This window comes from Mobula hypostoma, chromosome 2, assembly GCF_963921235.1.
Source record: "Mobula hypostoma chromosome 2, sMobHyp1.1, whole genome shotgun sequence".
NCBI classification, from domain to species: domain Eukaryota; kingdom Metazoa; phylum Chordata; class Chondrichthyes; order Myliobatiformes; family Myliobatidae; genus Mobula; species Mobula hypostoma.
Window position 1 is genome coordinate 119,425,341 of NC_086098.1, and position 20,785 is coordinate 119,446,125.

At 43.9% G+C, this 20,785-nt stretch overlaps 1 protein-coding gene across 1 annotated transcript in view; it reads left to right on the forward strand.

The window, feature by feature from the left end:
• The window catches only part of LOC134357440 (dynein axonemal heavy chain 8-like), a 1,088,497-nt gene that overhangs the window by 39,523 nt on the left and 1,028,189 nt on the right, over window positions 1-20,785 (forward strand). Inside the window, exon 7 of the mRNA XM_063069028.1 lies at window positions 10,061-10,237. Coding sequence (XP_062925098.1) covers window positions 10,061-10,237 — 177 coding nt within the window. The remainder of the gene's footprint in view (window positions 1-10,060; window positions 10,238-20,785) is intronic.

Genomic DNA, 20,785 nt, shown 5'->3' on the forward strand with positions numbered 1-20,785 from the left:
CAATGCAGTTGTCAGTGTAATGGAGAAAAAGTTGCCAGTGTGGGGTTGGAACATGAATTGTTCCACATAGCCGACTAAAAGGCAGGCATAGCTAGGACCTATACGTTTTAGTTTAGTTTAGAGAAAGTGGGAGGAGCCAAAAGAGAAATTGTTGAGGATAAGGACCAGTTCCGCTAGATAGAAGGCAGTGGTGGTGTAGGGCAGCTGGTTAGGTCTGTTGTCCACAAAGAAGCAGAGAGCTTTAAGGCCTTCCTGATAGGGAAGTGGAAATGTATAGTGACTGGGTCTATTGTGAAAATAAGGTGATCTGGGCCAGGGAACTGAAAGTTACTGAAGTGATGGAGAGCATGTGAAGTGTCATTGATATTCAAGTTCAGGTTCAATTGTCATTCAACCATACATGAATACCCATGAATACAGACAAACAAAACAGTGTTACTCTGGGGCCAGGGTGCAAGACATAGTACCAACAGTCACATACAGCACAAGACACATATAGCACACTTAAGATAGCAAGCACATATAAGATATCAGTAAAATACAATGACATAAAAAAATATAGTCCAAGACCCTGAGTCCATGATTGTTACAGCAGTCTGCAGTTCGACACAATACAGTTTATCCGCTGCCGCGTGAACTCTGGGAACAGCACCAACTCCGACATGGATGCCATGCTACACCATTTCCAGTGGAGCGCACAGACTCCGTGCCTCTGTCCTGGGTGGCTGTAAACAAGTGACATCGTGACTAAATGGCTAGTTTTCTGTACAGCTGAAGAGCTGCAGCTCCCTTGCCGCATGCCTTTGTTGTCTGCCAATAAATCAGTGAATCTGACTTGCAGCATTCCATATTAACAATGTCCAACAGGGTTTTGTGATCACAAGAAACATGACTAAGATGATTACTCGTTATTAGGCCGCGCCTTCCAAATTTCCCCCAGAAACACCAACCATTTCTATTCTGCCGTCATCCCTACTAGTGTCCCCTTCCAAACTACTTTTGCCAGCTCCTCTCTCATGCCTCTTTAATTCTCTTTACCCTTCTGTAATACCGATACATCCAATTTTAGCTTTTCCTGTTCAAACTGCAGAGTGATCTCTATCATATTATGATCACTGCTTCCTAAGAGTTCCTTTACCTTAGTCTCCCTAATCAAATCTGGGTCGTTACATAACACCCAATACAAAACTCCCATCCCCCCCAGTGGGCTCAAAGCAAAGAGTCAGAATAAATGGAGCTTTTTCTGGTTGGCTGCTGGTGACCAGTGGTGTTCCACCGGGGTCTGTGTTGGGACCTCTTCATTTTACATCATATATCAATGACTTGCATGACAGAATTGCTGGCTTTTGGCAGGTTTGTGGATAAGAAGATAGGTGGAGGGGCAGGTAGTTTTGAGGAAATAGAGCGGCTACAGAAAGACTTAGGCAGATTAGGAGAACGGGCTAAGAAGAGGCAGATGCAATACAGTGTCGGGAAGTGTGTGGTTCTGCACTTTGGTAGAAGAAATGAATGGGTTGACTATTTTCTAAATGGAGACAAATTTTAAAAATCTGAGGTGCAAAGGGTCCTGGAAGTCCTTGTGCAGAATTCCCTAAAGGTTAATTTGCAGATTGAGTCAGTGGTGAGGAAGTCAAATGCGATGTCAGCATTCAATTCGAGAGACTAGAATGTAAAACCTAGGATGTAATGTTGAGGCTTTATAAAGCACTGGTGAAGTCTCACTTGGAGTATTGTGAGCAGTTTTGGGTCCCTTATTTAAGAAAGGATGTGCAGACATTGGAGAGAATCCAAAGGAGGTTTACAAAGATGATTCTGGGATTTAAAGGCTTATCATATGAGGAGTGTTCGATGGTTCTGGGCCTTCACTAACTGGAATTCGGAAGAATGAGGTGTGACCTCATTGAAACCTATTGAATGTTAAAAGGCCTCAATAGAGTGGATGTGGAGAGGATGTTTCTTGTGATGGGGTAGTCTAAGAACAGAGGATACAGCTTCAGAATAGAGGTGCGTGCTTTTTGAATGGAGATGAGAAGGAATTACTTTCGTCAGAGAGTGGTGAAACTGTGGAATTCATTGCCACAGGCAGCTGTGAAGGCCAAGTCATTGGATATATTTAAAGTAGAGGTTGATAGATTCTTGATTAGTCAGGGCATGAAGGAACACGGGGAGCAGGAGATTGGGACTGAGTGGGATCTAGACAGGCACAAAAATACAAGTGACTAAGGTATCCATAAGACATAGGAGCAGAATTACATCATGCTCTGCCATTCCATTTTTATATTATCCTTGAACTTAAAGGTAAGTGCTTTCAAGCCTTTGTTATCTCCTGCACGATGGGAGAGAGAAGAAGAGAGAGTCTGGAATAGGTAGGGTTTTTGCTTATGTTGCCTTCTTCACTTCCAGTTTAAGATGGTGGTGGTGATGCCCAGCAACAACTCACCAGCGGCAAAACACAAAACAAAGAAAACTAATAAACACCTTATTATTCACTTTATTAATAATGATCAACACTAAAAGTGGAGAGGTGGTGGTGCCAGAGCCATAGGCAAGAAATGGCCGAGGAAAGCAGATCTGAGTGGTGGCAAAGGCGGTGGCGCAAGGAAGGCATGGTCAAGGCAAGTGAAGGTGAGGTCAAAGCAGAGTTGTGGCATCCATGAGAGCAAGGAAAGTCCCGGTATCTGATCAATTTAAACGCTGGGCTGAATTGGAAAAATTGGGTACAGGCCGAATTGTGGTGGAGGGGTCCAGACCCCAGACTGTCTGAGGGTAAAGAATTACCTGATGTTTGGACGAATTAAACACTGGGCCTTGGTCAGGGGTCATGGTAAAGTTACCGGGACCAGAGGCAAGGCGAGGGCCGGTTCTGCTCGCTGCTCCACTACGTTTACTCAAATCTGTACTGAACTGAGGCTGTGATCTGCTCCAGCTGCAGTGATGCCTGGCTTCGTGTCTTTCTTAAAACTGGAGTTCTGAAGCTATTTGCTTACTTTTATTGTTTGCAGGATTTGTTTTTTCTTTCTGTCTGTGTAAATTTGGTGTTCAACAGTCTTTAATTAATGGGTTCTTTTGAGGTTTCTTTGTTGTGGCTGCCTGTAAGAAGAAGAATCTAAGATTATATAATGTAAACATACTTTGAATTTTACTGAGGGATGTGTCACTAGGCTTATTGTTGTTTGTCATCTATATCAATATTTTGGATTAAAATATTTAAGCATGGTTCATAAGGTTGCAGATGACACAAATAATTTGTATCAAAGATAATGAAGAAAGTTATCAAGAATTACAGTGGGATCTTGATCAGCTGGGAAAGTGGGGTGAGGAATGGTAAATAGATTTTAATTTGCTGCCTTACCTGCTGGGTGCCTCCAGCACATTGTGTGTATTGCTCTAGATTTCCAGCATCTGTAGTACCTTTTGTGTCTAGATTTTAACTCAGTTAAGTGTGAAGTGTTTTATTTTGGGAAATCAAACCAGCATAAGGCTTTCACAGTGAATGATAATACTCTGTGGAGTGTAGCAGAACAGAGAAGCCTAGGAGTACAAGTATATGGTTTGCTGAAAGTCATTGTCGTCGTGGCTATCCCTAGAGGTCGAGGATGATGGTCTATTGCTCCTGTCGCCCTCCCCCGATCGCCGAAAGACTTGAAGAAGTGGCCCACAGAGCGAAGATGCCTGTGTGTGTATTTGTTTAACGTGTACTTGATGTTGCAGTCCAAAAAGCACACGATACTTCACAAATCAACCGACTGATTCCAATGGCATGGAAACCACGACGATTGGAGCTGATGGATTTGTTGCAGCCTTCATCCACCTTCACAGCTGTTGAGTTCGAAGTAACTTCATCTGCCTGTTCCACCATTAAGTCTTGACTGGATTGTTCTTTGTCAGGGATCTCACACTCGATCTTACCGCCATGGGTGCCCCTACCAGGAGCATAGCTCCAGACGGCATCGCTCTCAGGACCACACAAGCCTCTCCACTGCGACAAGGTGACAATCCATGGAGAAGTGCTGAAAGTAATGTCACAGTAAATAAGGTACTGACTGATAAAGCCATGCTGGCCTTCATCAGTCAGAACTTTGACACAGGAGTTAGGATCAGAATTACAATCAGGTTTATTATCACCGGCATGTGATGTGAAATTTGTTAACTTAGCAGCAGCAGTTCAATGCAATACATAATATAGAAGAGAAAAAAATACAATAATAATAAATAAATAAGTAAATCAATTACAGTATACATATATTGAATAGATTAAAAATAGTACAAGAACAAATAATATATATTTAAAAAGTGAGGTAGTGTTCAGGGGTTCAATGTCCATTTAGGAATCGGATGGCAGAGGGGAAGAAGCTGTTCCTGAATCACTGAGTATGTGCCCTTCAGGCTTCTGTACCTCCCACCTGATGGTAACAGTGAGAAAAGGGCATGCCCTGGGTGTTGGAGGTCCTTAATAATGGATGCTGTCTTTCTGAGACACCGGTCCTTAAAGATGTCTTGGGTGCTTTGTAGGCTAGTACCCAAGATGGAGCTGACTAAAGTTACAACCCTCTGCCGTAGCCCCCCTATACCAGACAGTGATGCAGCCTGTCAGAATGCTCTCCATGGTTACCAAATCTCTTCAAACTCCTAATGAAGTATAGCCTCCCTCTTGCCTTCTTTATAACTGCATCGATATGTTGGGACCAGGTTAGATCCTCAGAGATCTTGTCACCCAGGAACTTGAAACTGCTCATACTCTCCACTTTTAATCCCTCTATGAGTTTTGGTATGTGTTCTTTCGTCTTACCCTTCCGGGAGTCCACAATCAGCTCTTTCATCAATTTGACGTTAAGTGCCAGGTTGTTGCTGCGGCACTACTCCACTAGTTGGCATATCTGACTCTTGTATGCCCTCTCATCACCACCTGAGATTCTACCAACAATGATTCTATCGTCGACAAATTTATAGATGGTATTTGAGCTATGCCTAGCCACACAGTCATGGGTATATAGAGAGTAGAGCAGTGGGCTGAACACACACGCCTGAGGTGCACCAGTGTCGATGGTCATCGAGGAGGAGATGTTATCACCAATCCGCACAGATTGTGGTCTTCTGATTAGAAAGTCGAGGATCCAATTGCAGAGGGAGGTACAGAGGCCCAGGTTCTGCAACTTCTCAATCAGGATTGTGGGAATGATGGTATTAAATGCTGAGCTATAGTCAATGAACAGCATCCTGACATGGGTATTTGTGTTGTGCAGGTGGTCTAAAGCCTTGAGAAGATCCATTGAGATTGCATCTGCCATTGACCTATTGTGGCGATAGGCAAATTGCAATGGATCCAGGTCCTTGCTGAGGCAGGGGTTCAGTCTAGTCATGACCAACCTACCAGGCAATAGTCATTAAGGCAGCTCATATTATTCTTCTTAGGCACTCGTATAATTGTTGCCTTTAAGAAGCAAGTGGAAACTTCTGCCCTTAGCAGTGAGAGGTTGAAAATGTCCTTGAATACTCCCAGCAGTTGGTTGGCACAGGTTTTCAAAGCCTTACCAGGTACTCCATCGGGACCTTCCACCCTGTGAGGGTTCACTGTCTAAAGACAGCCCAACATCGGCCTCTGAGACAGAGGTCACAAGAACATCATGTGTAGCAGGGATCTTCACAGCTGTAGTTGTACTCTCCCTTTCAAAGTGGGCATAGTAGGTGTTGGGTTCATCTGGTAGTGAAGCATCACTGCCATTCATGCTATTGGGTTTCGCTTTGTAGGAAGTAATGTCTTGCAAACCCTGCCAGAGTTGTCGTGCATCTGACGTCGCCTCCAGCCTCATTTGAAATCGTCTCTTTGCCCTTGAAATAGCCCTCCGCAAATCATACCTGGTTTTCTGGTACAGGCGTGGGTCTTCAGACTTGAATGCCGCAGATCTAGCCTTCAGTAGATGACATACCTCCTGGTTCTCCATGGATTTTGGTTTGGGAATGTAGACTATGTCTTTGTAGGCACACACTCATCCACACAGGTTTTAATGAAGTTGGTAACAACTGCAGCATACTCATCCAGGTTCGAAGATGAATCTCTGAATACAGTCCAGTCCACTGATTCAAAGCAGTCCTGTAGGCACTCCTGTGCTTCCCTTGTCCTTAGCTTCTTGGTCCTCACTACTGATGCTACAGTCTTCAGTCTCTGCCTATAGTCAGGGAAGTGAGGGCGTGAAATAGCACGGTAGGCATTCTTGATTGTGGTGTGGCGATGGTCCAGTGTGTTGTTTCCTTTAGTATTGCAAATGATCTGTTGATGGTAACTGCTTAGTGATTTTTTCAGACTGGCCTGGTTAAAATCTCCCAAAACAATGGTGAAGGCATTAGGATGCGCTGTTTTGTGCATGTTGATCCCATTGCTCAGATGTTATGTTACAGTTGTACAAAATGTTGGTGAGCAACACACATCCAAGGGAAGTAAAGGGGAAGCAGTGAGAAAAAGTTTGACTAAACCTCCATCAAAGGGAGGATGAAAACTTCTTCAAGGTAGACATACCTCAAAGAGAAGCTCACATTGATGAAGCAGGACTTGGAGTATTGTATTCAGATTCGGTCACTCTACTCTACGAGAGTTGCCTTTAATCTGAAAAACTACGCTGAAGATTTTCAAGGATGTTGCCAGGACTCAAAGAACTGAGTTTTAGGGAGCAGTTTCTAGGACTTTCTTCTTTGGAGCAAAGGAGATGGAGGGGTGATTACATAGTAGCTATTAGGGCCGTAGGTAGGATAGTTATTTCATCATTTGTCATTTCCCATGGTTTCCAGAAATAGAGGATCATAGGTTTAAGTCAGAGTGGAAAGATTATGTAGGAACTAACCTTTTCCACATACATATATGGAAGGAGCTGCCAAAGGAAGTAGTTGAAGCTGGTGTAATAATAACAATTAAAAGTAATTTGGGAAGGTATGTGGAAAGGTAAGGTTCCAAGGAATATGGGTCAAATGCAGGCAAGTGGAATTAGCTTAGAATGGTTGGTTAGTTCAAAGTAAAAATTAGTTGAGTTGAGGACAGTGAAGAACGCCTCTGCAGGATACAGCAGGGTAAAGACCAATTACAGTTATGGGTGAAGAAATGGCAGGTGGAGATTAATCTGGGCAAATACGAGATTAATTTGAACTTTGGGATATCAAATATATGGGGAAAGTATACAGTTAATGGAAGGACTCTCAACAGCATTGATCTATAAAGGGATCTTGTGGTCTAAGATTATAGCCCTCTGAAATTGGTAATGCATGTAGATAGAGTGGTAAAGAAGGCATTTGGCATACTAGTCTTCATTGCTAGGGGCATATAGAGTATAGAAACATAGAGCCCCAGGACCTGATTACTTGGGGTCTCCGACAGTCTCGTAAGATGCACCCCCCTCCATCTTTTGTTGAGATGATCAGAGAGGTACAGGAAGAGGAAAATGTTTTGGAGGTGCGGGAAGCATCCATCAGCAGGGCACAGTCCTCGGTAGTAGTCTCCTGCAGTGAAGTGGCCAAGGATAACATACCCTGGGGAGCGGTAGAGGAGATTATGGCAGATTTGAGAACAGAGATGTTTCGGCTGTTATCAGTGGGTGTGACCCCTCCCCCCTATATGATTGGGGGGGCGGATCCCCAAGGGGACGAACAGTGTGGAAGGCTGCTGGCAGCTGGAGTCATGCCAGAAGGAGAGTGAGCCCCCGGGTACCTAAGCAGAGAGAGTCGTTGGGAAAACTTAGAGGAGACCCAGTGAGGGAATGGCCTGGTGTCTCTGGGAACACGTTCTAATATACCAAGGAACCTCTGAAAGCAAAAGGCCCTATTCCTGAAGGCTTAGTGAGACCATGCTCCAGTGTGTCGCTATGGATAGAGGGTATCTATACTAAGGCCATACTCGACACCAGGTCGCAAGTCACGTTGTTGTACCATTCGTTTTACAACCGGTATCTGAAGCATTTACCATTGACCCCATTCAGGGCACTGGAGATCTGGGGGCTTAGTGCTAGTGATTATCCGTACAACGGTTATTTGTCAGTGAAGTTGTAGTTCTTGGAGGCCGGTGTGGGAGTGTCTGAGGTCCTTTATACATTGATGCTGATTTGTCCGGACCCTGTTGAGAAGGGCAGCGTTTCAATTCTGGTGGGGACCAACACCCCTCTTGAAAGGAGGATCATCGGGGCCTGCAAGGAGGAGGCTAGCGAGAGCTTTCTGAAAACATTGTCTGTGGGGTCTCTATAGTTAGGGGGTCAGACAGGCGATTCTGTGGACGCAGGAAAGAAACACGGATGGTAGTTTGCTTCCCAGGTGCCAGGGTCTGGGATGTTTCTGATCGCGTCCACGACATCCTGTAGTAGGAAGGAGAACAGCCAGAGGTCGTGGTACATATTGATACCAACGACATAGGTAGGAAAAGGGAGGAAGTCCTGAAAGCAGGCTACAGGGAGATAGGAAGGAAGTTGAGAAGCGGGACTGCAAAGGTAGTAATCTTGGGATTACTGCCTGTGCCACATGACAGTGAGTATTGGAATAGAATGGGGTGGAGGATAAAGACGTGGTTGAGAGATTGGAGCAGGGGGCAGGGATTCAGAGTTCTGGATCATTGGGACCTCTTTTGGGGCAAGTGTGACCTGTACAAAAAGGATGCGTTGCACTTAAATCGGGGGGGGGGGGAGCAATATCCTCGTGGGGAGGTTTGCTAAGGCTATTGGGGAGAGTCTAAATTAGAATTGCTGGGGGTGGGAGCCAAACTGAAGAGACAGAGGAAGGGATGGTTGGCTCACAAATAGAGAAAGCTTGGAGACAGTTCAAGAAGGAGAATAGGCAGGTGATAGAGAAGGGATGCGCTCATACCGATGATTTGAGATGTGTCTATTTTAACGCAAGGAGTATAAGAGTCAGGAAGTCATGATGCAGTTGTATAAAACTTTTGTTAGCTTACACTTGGAGCATTTTACACAGTGGCTCCATTGCAGGAAGGCTGTTACAGCTTTGGAGAGGCTGCAGCAGAAGTTTATCAGGATGTTCACTGGACTAGAGGGTATTAGCTAGAAGGGGGGTTTGGCCAAACTTAGATTGTTTTCTCTGGAATATTGGTGCCTGAAGAGACATGATAGAAGTTTATAAAATTATGAGAGGCATATGTTGATTGCCAGAATCTTTTTCCTAGGATAGAAATGATGAATATAGAAGTTATAGCTTTAAGGTGAGTGGGAGGAAAGTTTAAAGGGGATGGGTGGGATAAGTTTTTTTACACAGAGAGCAGTAGGTGCTGGAGTGCACTACCAAGTCTGGTAATGAAAGCAGATACAAGTATGGCATACTAGAGGTTTTTAAGATGGGCACATTATTAAGTAGGAAAATTGTGACTTGATCCAATCTTTATCTAAGAGACTTTTTCTTTGATTTCTCTGACCCACCATCACCACCTGCTTTAGACTGTAACAAAACAGGTGAATGCATTCTACAAGCATATCAGATTGATTTCTTGGCCTATAATGTTAGATTTTGTTTTACTACTGCTTATCTGAAAACTTTTTTCTAAAGTTTACAAGATTGCATCCTATTATAACAGAGGATGTCAGAGTTTAGAGTTCAATTTTGGTGGCTTCTGTGAGAAAGTTAGTACGTTCTTTCCATGTGCGCATGGGTTTCCTCCAGGTGCTCTGGTTCCTCCCACAGTCTAAAGATGTACCTGTTAGTAGGTTAATTAATTATTGTAGATTCTCCTGTGATTAGGTTTGGGTTAAATTGGTGGGTAACTGGGTTGCATGGCTTAGTGGGTCGCAAGGGTCTGTTCCAAGTAGTATCGCTAAATAAAAATAAAAAGAAGACTATTGGCACCATCTCCAGATTAATTTGCATCCTCCAGAAATTCAACTATCCATTTACAGAATATTAAGAACCATCATTGACTTGAAGTGAGTATTTTCTTATCATCTAGTTAAGTCATTGTCTAAAAAGTGGATTGGATTTTTTGTGGCAATACAAAGTTATGATTACTACTTATTATAGACAATTCAAATATTAGTTCAGAAGGGCTACAAAGCATGAAGATTTTTGTGCATTTTATTTACAGGTTCTAGAACAAAGTAATCAAGTCAGAAAAGAGGCTGAAAATTCAGGCCCTCTGACTGAGCTGGAATACTGGAAATGTATGTCTGCGAAATTCAATTCCATCATAGAGCAACTTAGAGGACAAAATTGCAGGGCTGTGATCAATGTTTTGAAAGCAAGTTACTCAAAGATGTTGAAGGTAAAAATTCATCAGGAAAGCAATAACAACAACTATTTTATGAATAGATGGATTTTTACAGAAATCTGTATGAGGTTTTATTTTCATTGGACATCAAGATTTATTAAGCAAAATTTACACCTAAGATAATCAAGATTAGTCTAAGAGATAAGAAACAATCTTTAAAGGGGATAGAGAAGTATCTCAGATACAGCCTGAGTAGCTTAGGTTAGAGAGTAAATTTTAAGCTTCTAGCCTTAGCAGCTAAATATATGTATGTCCTGGGGCAATGTTAAAAATCAGCAATGTTCCAACTGGACCATATCAAATTCAGCATGCTTCACATTTGGTCCATAACCCTCTATGCACCTTCCCTCCATGTACCTACTCAAATCCCCCTTAAATGTTACAATTGTACCTGCCTCGAATACTTTCTCTGGCAGTACATTTCAGGCATGCACTACCCTCTGCATGAAAAAGATACCTCATAAATCTTTTAAATCTTCCCTTCTCAAATTGCTTCAGTTTCCTCCAATTTTAGACCTCTCAACCCTGAGGAAAAGACTTTGACTGTCCATCTTATGCATATCCCTCATGATTTTATAAACCTATGAAGTCATCCCTCATTCTTATGCACTCCAGGGAATAAAAATCCAGTGTGGCCAACCTATTCCTATAACCCAGACCTTTTAGTCCAGGCAGCACCCTCATAAATCTACTGCAACCTCTTCAGCTTGACAATGATCTTCCTATTACAGGGTGACCAAAGCTGTGAACAATATTCCAAGTACAGTTTCACCAAAGACTTATATAATTGCAATATAATGTCTCCTAAACTCAATGCTCAGTACACTTGTACTCCCAGGTCCCTGTGTTTCACAACACTCATCAATGACTTGCTTATCACTATATAAGTCTTGCCCTGGTTTGACTATCCAAAATGCATCATCTTACACTTGTCTAAGTTGAAATTCATTTGCTATTCCTTATCCCATCTCTCCAACTGATCTAAATCTTTTTGCAATTTATTGCAGCCTGCTTCATTATTGACAAAATCCCCTGATTTAGTCTCAACAGCAAACTTGCCATTCGTGCCATGTACGTTCATGTTCATACATAATGAAGAACAGATTCCAACACTGACCCCTGAGGCAACTCACCAGTTACAGGCCTCCAATCGGAGAATCAACCTTCAACTGCTACCCTCTGCTTCCTATCATTGAGTCAATTCTGAATCTACCTATATTTTCCCCTATATCACGTATGACCAAATCTTCTAGACCAGCCTGCCTGCAGACCCTTGTGAAGGACCTTACCAAAGTTTATTTGGACAACTTCCATGGCTTTGCCTTCATCTATCCTCTTAGTTAATTCTTTGAAAACTCCAAAGGATTCGCCAGACATGACCTCCATTGCACAAAACCAAACTGATTATTCCTGATCAGGCTTTGACTATCCAAAAGTTGGTACTAGATCTTGTTCCTCAGAATTTCCTCTAGTAACTTCCCTACAACTGAAGTTAAGTTTTCTGGCAGGTAGTTCCCTGTTTTCTAGTTTTCTAGTATTCTAGAAATTGGTATTACCTTTGATGAGAGTAAAGATTCCTGAAGTCTATCCCTGGAGGAGGAGGAGAAGATGGCGGCGTGACGCAGCTTGCGCGGCCACTCCGGTGAATAATATCTGTAATCTGTCAAGTAGGGTGCCGTGCACAATCCTGATTTGATGGAGACAGACGTGAGGGAATGGAGGAACATCTGGAGAAACTTCTGAAATGCCTTTTTCACTGCCACTGTTATTGTGTGATCCAGAATCTCCGGAGGGGAAGGCCTCGAATCCTCAGCTTTGCTTGTTGCTCAGTGGCCGGGATGGGGTCGAAGCGCTCAGCAGAGATGGTGCTCAGTGCTCGGTGTCGAAGGGCTAGTCGGAGGCTCGAGGTTTTCGGACGGACTCAGAGTCGGCTGTGGTCAGGTGCTTTCAATGCATCAACAGTTGTCGGTGCCTGGTGGTTTATGGCAGAGAGAGTTTCTCCCTTCGGCCGCCTGCTATCGGGGACTATTGAGAGTTGATCGGAACTTTGAGACTTTTTTTACTGTTCCCATGGTCTGCTCTTTATCAAATTATGGTATTGCTTTGCACTGCTGTAACTATATGTTATAATTATGTGGTCTTATCAGTGTTAGTCTTTGGTTTGTCTTGTTTTTTTTGTGATATCACTCTGGAGGAATATTGTATCATTTCTTAATGCATGCATGCATTTCTAAATGACAATAACCAAGGACTGAGTGTCCACATAATCTAATCTAATCTGTACCCTCATAATTTTATACTCCTTAATCATATCCCATCATAACATACTTTGTTCTGGGAAAACAGACCAAGTCTTTTGAATCTTCATAATTGAAATGTTCTGTCCCAGGCTGTATCCTGGTGAATCTCTTCTGCAACCTCCCTGGTTCAGTGTCCTGTACCCTGAATAATAGGATAGTGTTCAAGGTTGCCAAAAGAGAGAGCAAGATATCAATCAGCTGCAGATATAGTGAAGAAATGGCAGATGGTGTTTAATTCAGGCAGGTGTGAAGTGTTGTACTTTGGGAGATCAAGTGTAAAGGGAAAGTACACAGTTAATGACAAGAAAAGTAAAAGCATTGGCGTACAGAGATATCGTGGAGTCCGATTTCTACAGCTCACTGAAAATTGCCACACTAGTTGATAAGGTAGTATAGAGCATGCTTGCCTCTATCAGTTGAAACATTAAGTTCAAGAGTTAGGAAGTTTTGTTGCAGCTTTATAAAACACTCATTATTCCACATCTGGAGTGTTGCATTCAATTCTGCTTGCCCCATTATAGAAAGGGGGTGAAGGCTTAGGAGAGAGTTGAAGAGTTTACCAGTATGCCTATTGGATTAGAGACATGTGCTATAAGGAGAGATTGGACAAACTTAGTTTTTTTTCTGGAGCAGCAGAAGCAGGGGGAATTCTGATAGAAATTTGTAAAATTTTGACAAATATAGAGAAGGCAGACAGATGCCATCTTTTTTCCAGGATCAAAATGCCTAATACTGGCGGACATGTATTTAAGGCAGGGGTCCCCAACCTTTTTTGCACCGCGGACTGGTTTGATATTGACAATATTCTTGCGGACCGGCCGACCGGGGTGGGGGGGGGGGGTTTGCCAACTTTCTCACTGTGTTTGCCCCGAGAAAGACTACCATAACCATGAAGCCTTGCACGGGTACCTGTGTGTGCATGAGTGCCATGCGCATGCGTGTACGTGCCAATTTGTTTTCTACAAATCGTTTTTGGCGATTCTGCTCAGTGAAACTACACTGTACATACATCATTTCTACTTTATATAGGCTGTGTATTTATCATATCATTCCTGCTTTTACTATATGTCAGTGTTATTTTAGGTTTTATGTGTTACTTGGTATGATTTGGTAGGTTATTTTTTGGGTCTGGGAATGCTCAAAAAATTTTCCCATATAAATTAATGGTAATTGCTTCTTCGCTTTATGCCATTTCAGTACGAAAGGTTTCATAGGAACGCTCTACCTTAGCGGGGGAAATACGGGACAAGGGCGATCTTGTATGGGACAAACCAATTTAGCCCAATAATACGGGATGTCCCGGCTAATACGGGACATTTGGCAACCCAATATCGCTGAATCAGTGAGAGCCCTGGGCTTGTTTCCCTGCAACAAGACGGTCCCATCGAGGGGTGATGGGAGACAGCGATACTCAAAGAGGGTTCCTTATGTCCAGTCTATTCCACAATTTAGTTTTCGTTGCATTCATTGCAGAAAATCCTGCTTCACAAAGATATGATGTTGGAAATTGAAGCAAAGTTTGCAGTGCTTTCGTGGCTATCTCAAGGTATTCAGCCTTGTCTTTGATCCAGAATGCTGGCAGAGATGTTTTGTCAAACATACTTTTCAGCCCACCGTCATTTGCAAGCTCGAGGAGTTGGTCTTCTTCCCGCGCTGACATGGATGATTCACCGGGGACATTCACAAATGAGTCACGGACCCAAAATTTGCACGTCTTGGGTCATTTGCGGTTGGGAAGTAAGGCTCGAATTCCGTCGACAGCGAAGTTAGGTGATCGCGCACCAGCTGTGAGAAAGACGGTGCAGCCTCAGTCTCCCCCAAAATCCCAGCTAATGTTGGGAACATGCCAAATATGCCCCTGTCCACTCGCCGTCCCCACGTTCCAGTTTGGTTTTGAAAGCAGACACTTTATCTACCAACTTGAAGACAGTTGTCATTCTCCCCTGAAGTGACAAATTGAGTTCATGGAGCATGTCACACAGATAAGCGACTTTTGCTATCCACTCCTTGTCACTGAAGTGTGCTGCCAGTGGTGACTTTTTCCCGAAAGAAATCTCTGCAGCTGCTCTCTTAACTCAAAAACCCTGGCCAGGGCTCTCCCCTTTGATAGCCACCTGACTTCAGTGTGTAGGAGAAGTCGTTTGTGCTCTGCATCCATTTCCTCGCAAAGCTGCTCAAACAGACGTAAGTTAAGGGCTTTTGCTTTGACATGATCGATAACTTCAACAACGTCACTCAATACGCTGTTAAGATCAGGTGACATTTTTTGGCTAGCCAGCATTTCCCTGTGTGTGACACAGTGTATAGACTGGCATTCAGGAGCAACCTCTTTGACTCGGACCAGACAGCCGTCCAACCATAGCTGCAGCCCCGTCTGTGCACATTCCAACACAGAATGGTCATATCCTCCTGAAGTCTTTGAATGACTACATGTCAGGCAAACTTGAAGTCATTCAAAGACTTGAATAGTTCTGCCCCAGTTGTGTTAGTTGGTAGTAGCAGTGCACACAACATATCCTCCTGAACATCGTCTTGAAATATATATTGCACGTAAACTAGCAGCATTGCCTTGTTGTCGACATCGGTAGTCTCATCGACCTGGATGGCATACCATGGTGACTTCTTAAGCTGTTCCAACAACTGTGCTTCGATGTCCTCCGCTATGTCATCAATTCTGCTTGAAACTGCGGCAGCTGAAAGAGAAACCTGTGCGATCTTGTTGGCTGCAGCTTCTCCCAACAGTTCACAGCACATGCCCTTGGCGACAGGCAGAATCAATTCTTCACCAACAGTGAAAGGCTTCTTAGCCTTAGCAATATTGCTGGCCACTAAGTACGACGCTCTCAGAGCAGCAGCATTTGTGGAGGTGGTGGCTCTCAGTACTTGCTTCTGTCACGCTTGCTCACGTTTTTACCACTCAAAAAACTCAACGGGTTTGTCTTTAAGTGCAGGGTGCTTGGACTCAAGGTGCCGAAGCAGTTTTGAGGGCTTCATTGCCTCATTGGACAGCTTGTCTCCACATATCACACACAGGGGGCTGAGAGCGTGAGAGTCACTGGTCGCAATAAAGCCATTTTTTATGTAGGACTTGTCGTATTTTTTGTTGAAGGAAGCTTTTTTTTTGCAGTCTCTGCCTCAGCTGCCTCTGCGTTATCATCATCGTTAGGCCTTTTATGTCCTCTTCCAAAGAAATTCTCAAACAACGTTTGTTTTTTCACTCATACTAGCTGATGACCTCCGGCATGGGTTATGACCTCGCGTGCGTTCAAGCTCAACAGTGGGCGTGACAGGGAATGAGGAAAGGTACAGCTGACCCATATCGTTTCATATCGCCAAATCATATAGTTTCCTCGCGGCCCGGCAGCACATGCTTTGGGGCCCGGTGATTGGGGACCATTGATTTAAGGTGTGGGGGCAGTTCAGAGACGCATGTGCAAGTTTTTTCTCTAAAGATTTAGAGTGGTAGGTGTCTGGAGTGTAGTGCCAGGAGGTGGTATTGGAGGCAGGTATGATGGAGGCAATTAAGATGTTTTTAGATAGGCACATGAATGTGCAGAGAATGGATGGATCTGGACCATATGCAAGCATGATGTTAGTTCATTTAGGTGTCATTAGTTTAATTAGATGTCATAGGTTTCAATGGCTCTCTTTTGGATCGGGACAAGCAGAGCGGCGTGGGAGCTGAATTCTGAAGGAAGGCAGTTTTTTAAAAAACTTCTTCGAGTGCAAGAAGGACAAGACTGCACAGGCACGTGACGTAGACAGGACAGCGTGGAGAGTTTAAAAAGGGGACCACCCTATACAGCGGGCAGCGGGGTGAGTGGTAGCAGAGTGTAGGGCTTTGGTGGTAACAGGAAGAGGCAAGCGCGAGGCTCCAACTCTTTTTCTTCCCCTTGCCGATTCGGCCCATACAGACAGGAACAGCAGGGCTCTCACAGCTAACAGTACGAGCTAACAGTTTAAAAAGTTCATCTGTTTGGCGAGGTATGTGGGTGAGTAGACTTATTTTTCCTGTTTCATTCCTATAGAATTAGATAGCATGCCTGCAGGGTTAGTGGTTTGTTCAGGGTGTCAGATGTGGGAATCCTGGGAGACCTCCAGCCTCCCTGATGGCCACATCTGCACCATGTGCACCGAGATGCAGCTCCTCAGAGACCGTGTTAGGGATCTGCAGCTGCAGCTTGATGACCTACTGCTTATTAGGGAAAGTGAAGAGGTGATAGACAGGAGCTACAGGGAGGTAGTCATCCCTAGGCTACAGGGGTCAGAAATCTGGGTGACTGTCAGGAGGGGGAAGGAAAATGCCCCGATAGTGGAGAGTGCCCCTGTGGCTGTCCCCCTCAGCAACAAGTATCTTGTTCTGGATGCTGTTGAGGAGGATCACCTGACAGGGGACGCCCACAGTGACCGGGTCTCTGGCACTGAGCCTGGCGCTGTTGTGCAGGAGGGAAGGAGGGAGAAGAGGAATGCGGTAGTCATAGGGGATTCCATAGTCAGGGGAACAGACAGGAGATTCTGTGAGCCTGATAGTGATACCTGCATGGTGTGTTGCCTCCCAGGTGCCAGGGTATGGGATGTCTCGGATCGGGTCCAGAATATTCTGAAGTGAGAGGGCAAGCAGCCAAGTTGTCTTGGTACATGTTGGTACCAATGACATAGATAAGAGAAGGGAGGAGGTCCTGAAGAGAGATTTCTGGGAGTTAGGAAGGAAGCTGAGAAGCAGGACCTCGAGGGTAGTAATCTCGGGATTGCTACCTGTGCCACGTGCTAGCAAGGGCAAGAATAGTAGGATCAGGCAGATAAATGTGTGGCTGAGAGACTGGTGCAGTGGTCAGGGCTTCAGATTCTTGGATCATTGGGATCTCTTCTGGGGTAAGTATGACCTGTTCAAAATGGATGAGTTACACCTGAACCTGAAGGGGACCAATATCCTGGCGGGAAGGTTTAATGGAGCTGTTAGGGAGGGTTTAAACTAATTTGGCAGGGGGTTGGGAACCAGAATGATAAAGTGGAGGAAGGGGAAAACAGAAATAAATCTAAGATAGTGAGCAGTAAAGATGTCAGGAAAGACAGGCAGGTGATGGGGTAAATTTGCGGCCATTGGGATGAGTTGCAGTGCAATCAAAGCAAAAAGTACCAAATACTAGTCTTAAGGTGTTATACTTAAATGCACGCAGCATAAGGATTAAGGTGGATGATCTTGTCGTACAGCTCCAGATTGGCAGGTATGATATTGTGGCCATCACTGAGACATGGCTAAAGGATGCACGTCTCTGGGAGCTGAACGTCCAAGGATACACGGTGTATCGGAAGGATAGGCAGGTAGGCAGAGGGGGTAGCGTGGCTTTATTGGTAAGAAATGATATCAAATCATTAGAAAGCGGTGACATAGGATCGGAAGGTGCAGAATCTTTATGGGTTGAGCTAGGAAATCGCAGGGGTAAAAGGACCCTGATGACAGTTATATACAGGCCTCCAAACAGCTGCAGTGATGTGGACTACAAATTACAACAGGAAATAGAAAGGCTTGTCAGAAGGGCAGTGTTATGATAATTGTGGGGGACTTTAACATGCGAGTGGATTGGGAAAATCAGGTCAGCACTGGATCCCAAGAGAGAGAATTTGTAGAATGTCTGTGAGATGGCTTTTTAGTACAGCTTGTTGTTGAGCCCACTAGGGGATCGACTGTACTGGATTCGGTATTGTGTAATGAACCGGAGGTGATTAGAGAGATTGAGGTGAAGGAACCCTTAGGAGGCAGTGATCATAACATGATTGAGTTTACTGTGAAATTTGAAAAAGAGAAGCCGAAATCGGATGTGTTGGTATTTCAGTGGAGTAAAGGAAATTACAGTGGCATGAGAGAGGATCTGGCCAAAGATGACTGGAAAGGGACACTAGTGGGAATGACAGCAGAGCAGCGGTGGCTGGAGTTTATGTGAGAAGTGAGGAAGGTACAAGACAGATATATTCCAAAAAAGAAGAAATTTTTGAATGGAAAAAGGATGCAACCGTGGCTGACAAGAGAAGTCAAAGGCAAAGTTAAAGCAAAGGAGAGGCCATACAAGGAAGCAAAAATTAGTGGGAAGACAGAGGATTGGGAAGTTTTTAAAAGCTTACAAAAGGAAACTAAGGAGGTCATTAAGAAGGAAAAGATGAACTATGAAAGGAAACTAGCAAATAATATCAAAGAGGATACTAAAAGCTTTTTCAAGTATATAAAGAGCAAAAGACAAGTGAGAGTAGATACAGGACCGATAGAAAATGATGCTGGAGAAATTGTAATGGGAGATAAGGAGATGGCAGAGGAACTGAACGAGTATTTTGCATCAGTCTTCACTGAGGAAGACATCAGCAGTATACCGGACGCTCAAGGGTGTTGGAAGAGAAGTGTGCACAGTCACAATTATGACAGAGAAAGTACGCAGGAAGCTGAATAGTCTAAGGGTAGATAAATCTCCCAGACCAGATGGAATGCACTCTTGTGTTCTGAAGGAAGTAGCTGTGGAGATTGCGGAGGCATTAGCAATGATCTTTCAAAAGTCGATAGATTCTGGCATAGTTCTGGAGGACTGGAAGATTGCAAATGTCACTCAGCTATTTAGGAAGGGGACAAGGAAGCAAAAAGGAAATTATAGACCTGCAGCTTGACATTGGTGGTTGGGAAGTTGTTGGAGTCGGTTGTCAAGGATGAGGTTATGGAGTACCTGGAGGCATATGACAAGATACGCAGAACTCAGCATGGTTTCCTTAAAGGAAAATCCTGCCTGACAAACCTATTACAATTTTTTGAGGAAATTACAAGTAGGTTAGACAAAGGAGATGCAGTGGATGTTGTAAATTTGGATTTTCAGAAGGCCTTTGACAAGGTGCCACACGAGGCTGCTAAATAAGAGCCCATGGAATTATGGTCCATGTTGGGGCCGCTTCTTTTTACATTGTACATCAATGATTTGGATTATGGAATAGATGGCTTTGTGGCTAAGTTTGCTGATGATATAAAGATAAGTGGAGGGACCGGTAGTGCTGAGGAAACAGAGAGTCTCAAGAGAGACTTGGATAGATTGGAAGAATGGGCAAAGAAGTGGCAAATGAAATACAATGTTGGAAAGTGTATGGTTGTGCACTTTGGTAGAAGAAATAAACGGGCAGACTATTACTTAAATGGGGAGAGAATTCAAAGTTCTGAGATGCAATGGGACTTGGGAGTCCTCGTGCAGGATACCCATAAGGTTAACCTCCCGGTTGAGTCGGTGGTGAAGAAGGCGAGTGCAATGTTGGCATTCATTTCTAGGGGAATAGAGTATAGGAGCAGGAATGTGATGTTGAAGCTCTATCAGGCACTGGTAAGACCTCACTTGGAGTACTGTGGGCAGTTTTGGTCTCCTTATTTAAGAAAAGATGTGCTGACATTGGAGAAGGTACAGAGACGATTCAGTAGAATGATTCCGGGAATGGGAGGGTTAACATATGAGGAATGTTTGTCCGCTCTTGGACTGTATTCCTTGGAGTTTAGAAAAATGGGGGGGACCTCATAGAAGCATTTTGAATGTTGAAAGGCATGGACAGAGTGGATGTGGCAAAGTTGTTTCCCATGATGGGGGAGTCTAGTACGAGAGGGCGTGACTTAAGGATTGAAGGGCACCCATTCAGAACAGAGATGCGAAGAAATTTTTTTAGCCAGAGGGTGATAAATCTATGGAATTTGTTGCCACGGGCGGCAGTGGAGGCCAAGTCATTTGGTGTATTTAAGGCAGAGATTGATAAGTATCTGAGTAGCCAGGGCATCAAAGGTTATGGTGAGAAGGTGAGGGAGTGGACTAAATGGGAGAATGGATCAGCTCATGATAAAATGGCAGAGCAGACTCGATGGGCCGAATGGCTGACTTCTGCTCCTTTGTCTTATGGTCTTATGGTTTAATTAATTAGGCACAATATAGTACACCGAAGGGTCTATTCCTGTGCTGTACTGTTTTATGTTCTAATGAAATATATCAAATATCTTGTTAATTACAATATCTACCTGTACTGCCATTTTCAAAGATCTTTGGTCTTGCACAATACTTCAATTAGTACTTCCAAAATGTAACACCTCATAGTTATCTGGATTAAACTCCATATGCCATCTTTCAGTACGTATTATCAATATCTCTCAGTAGCCTAAGACTTTTCTCCACATTCTCAAAATATCCACGAAACTTCATGTTATCTGCAAACTTATCAATCATTCCTTCCTTCTCTC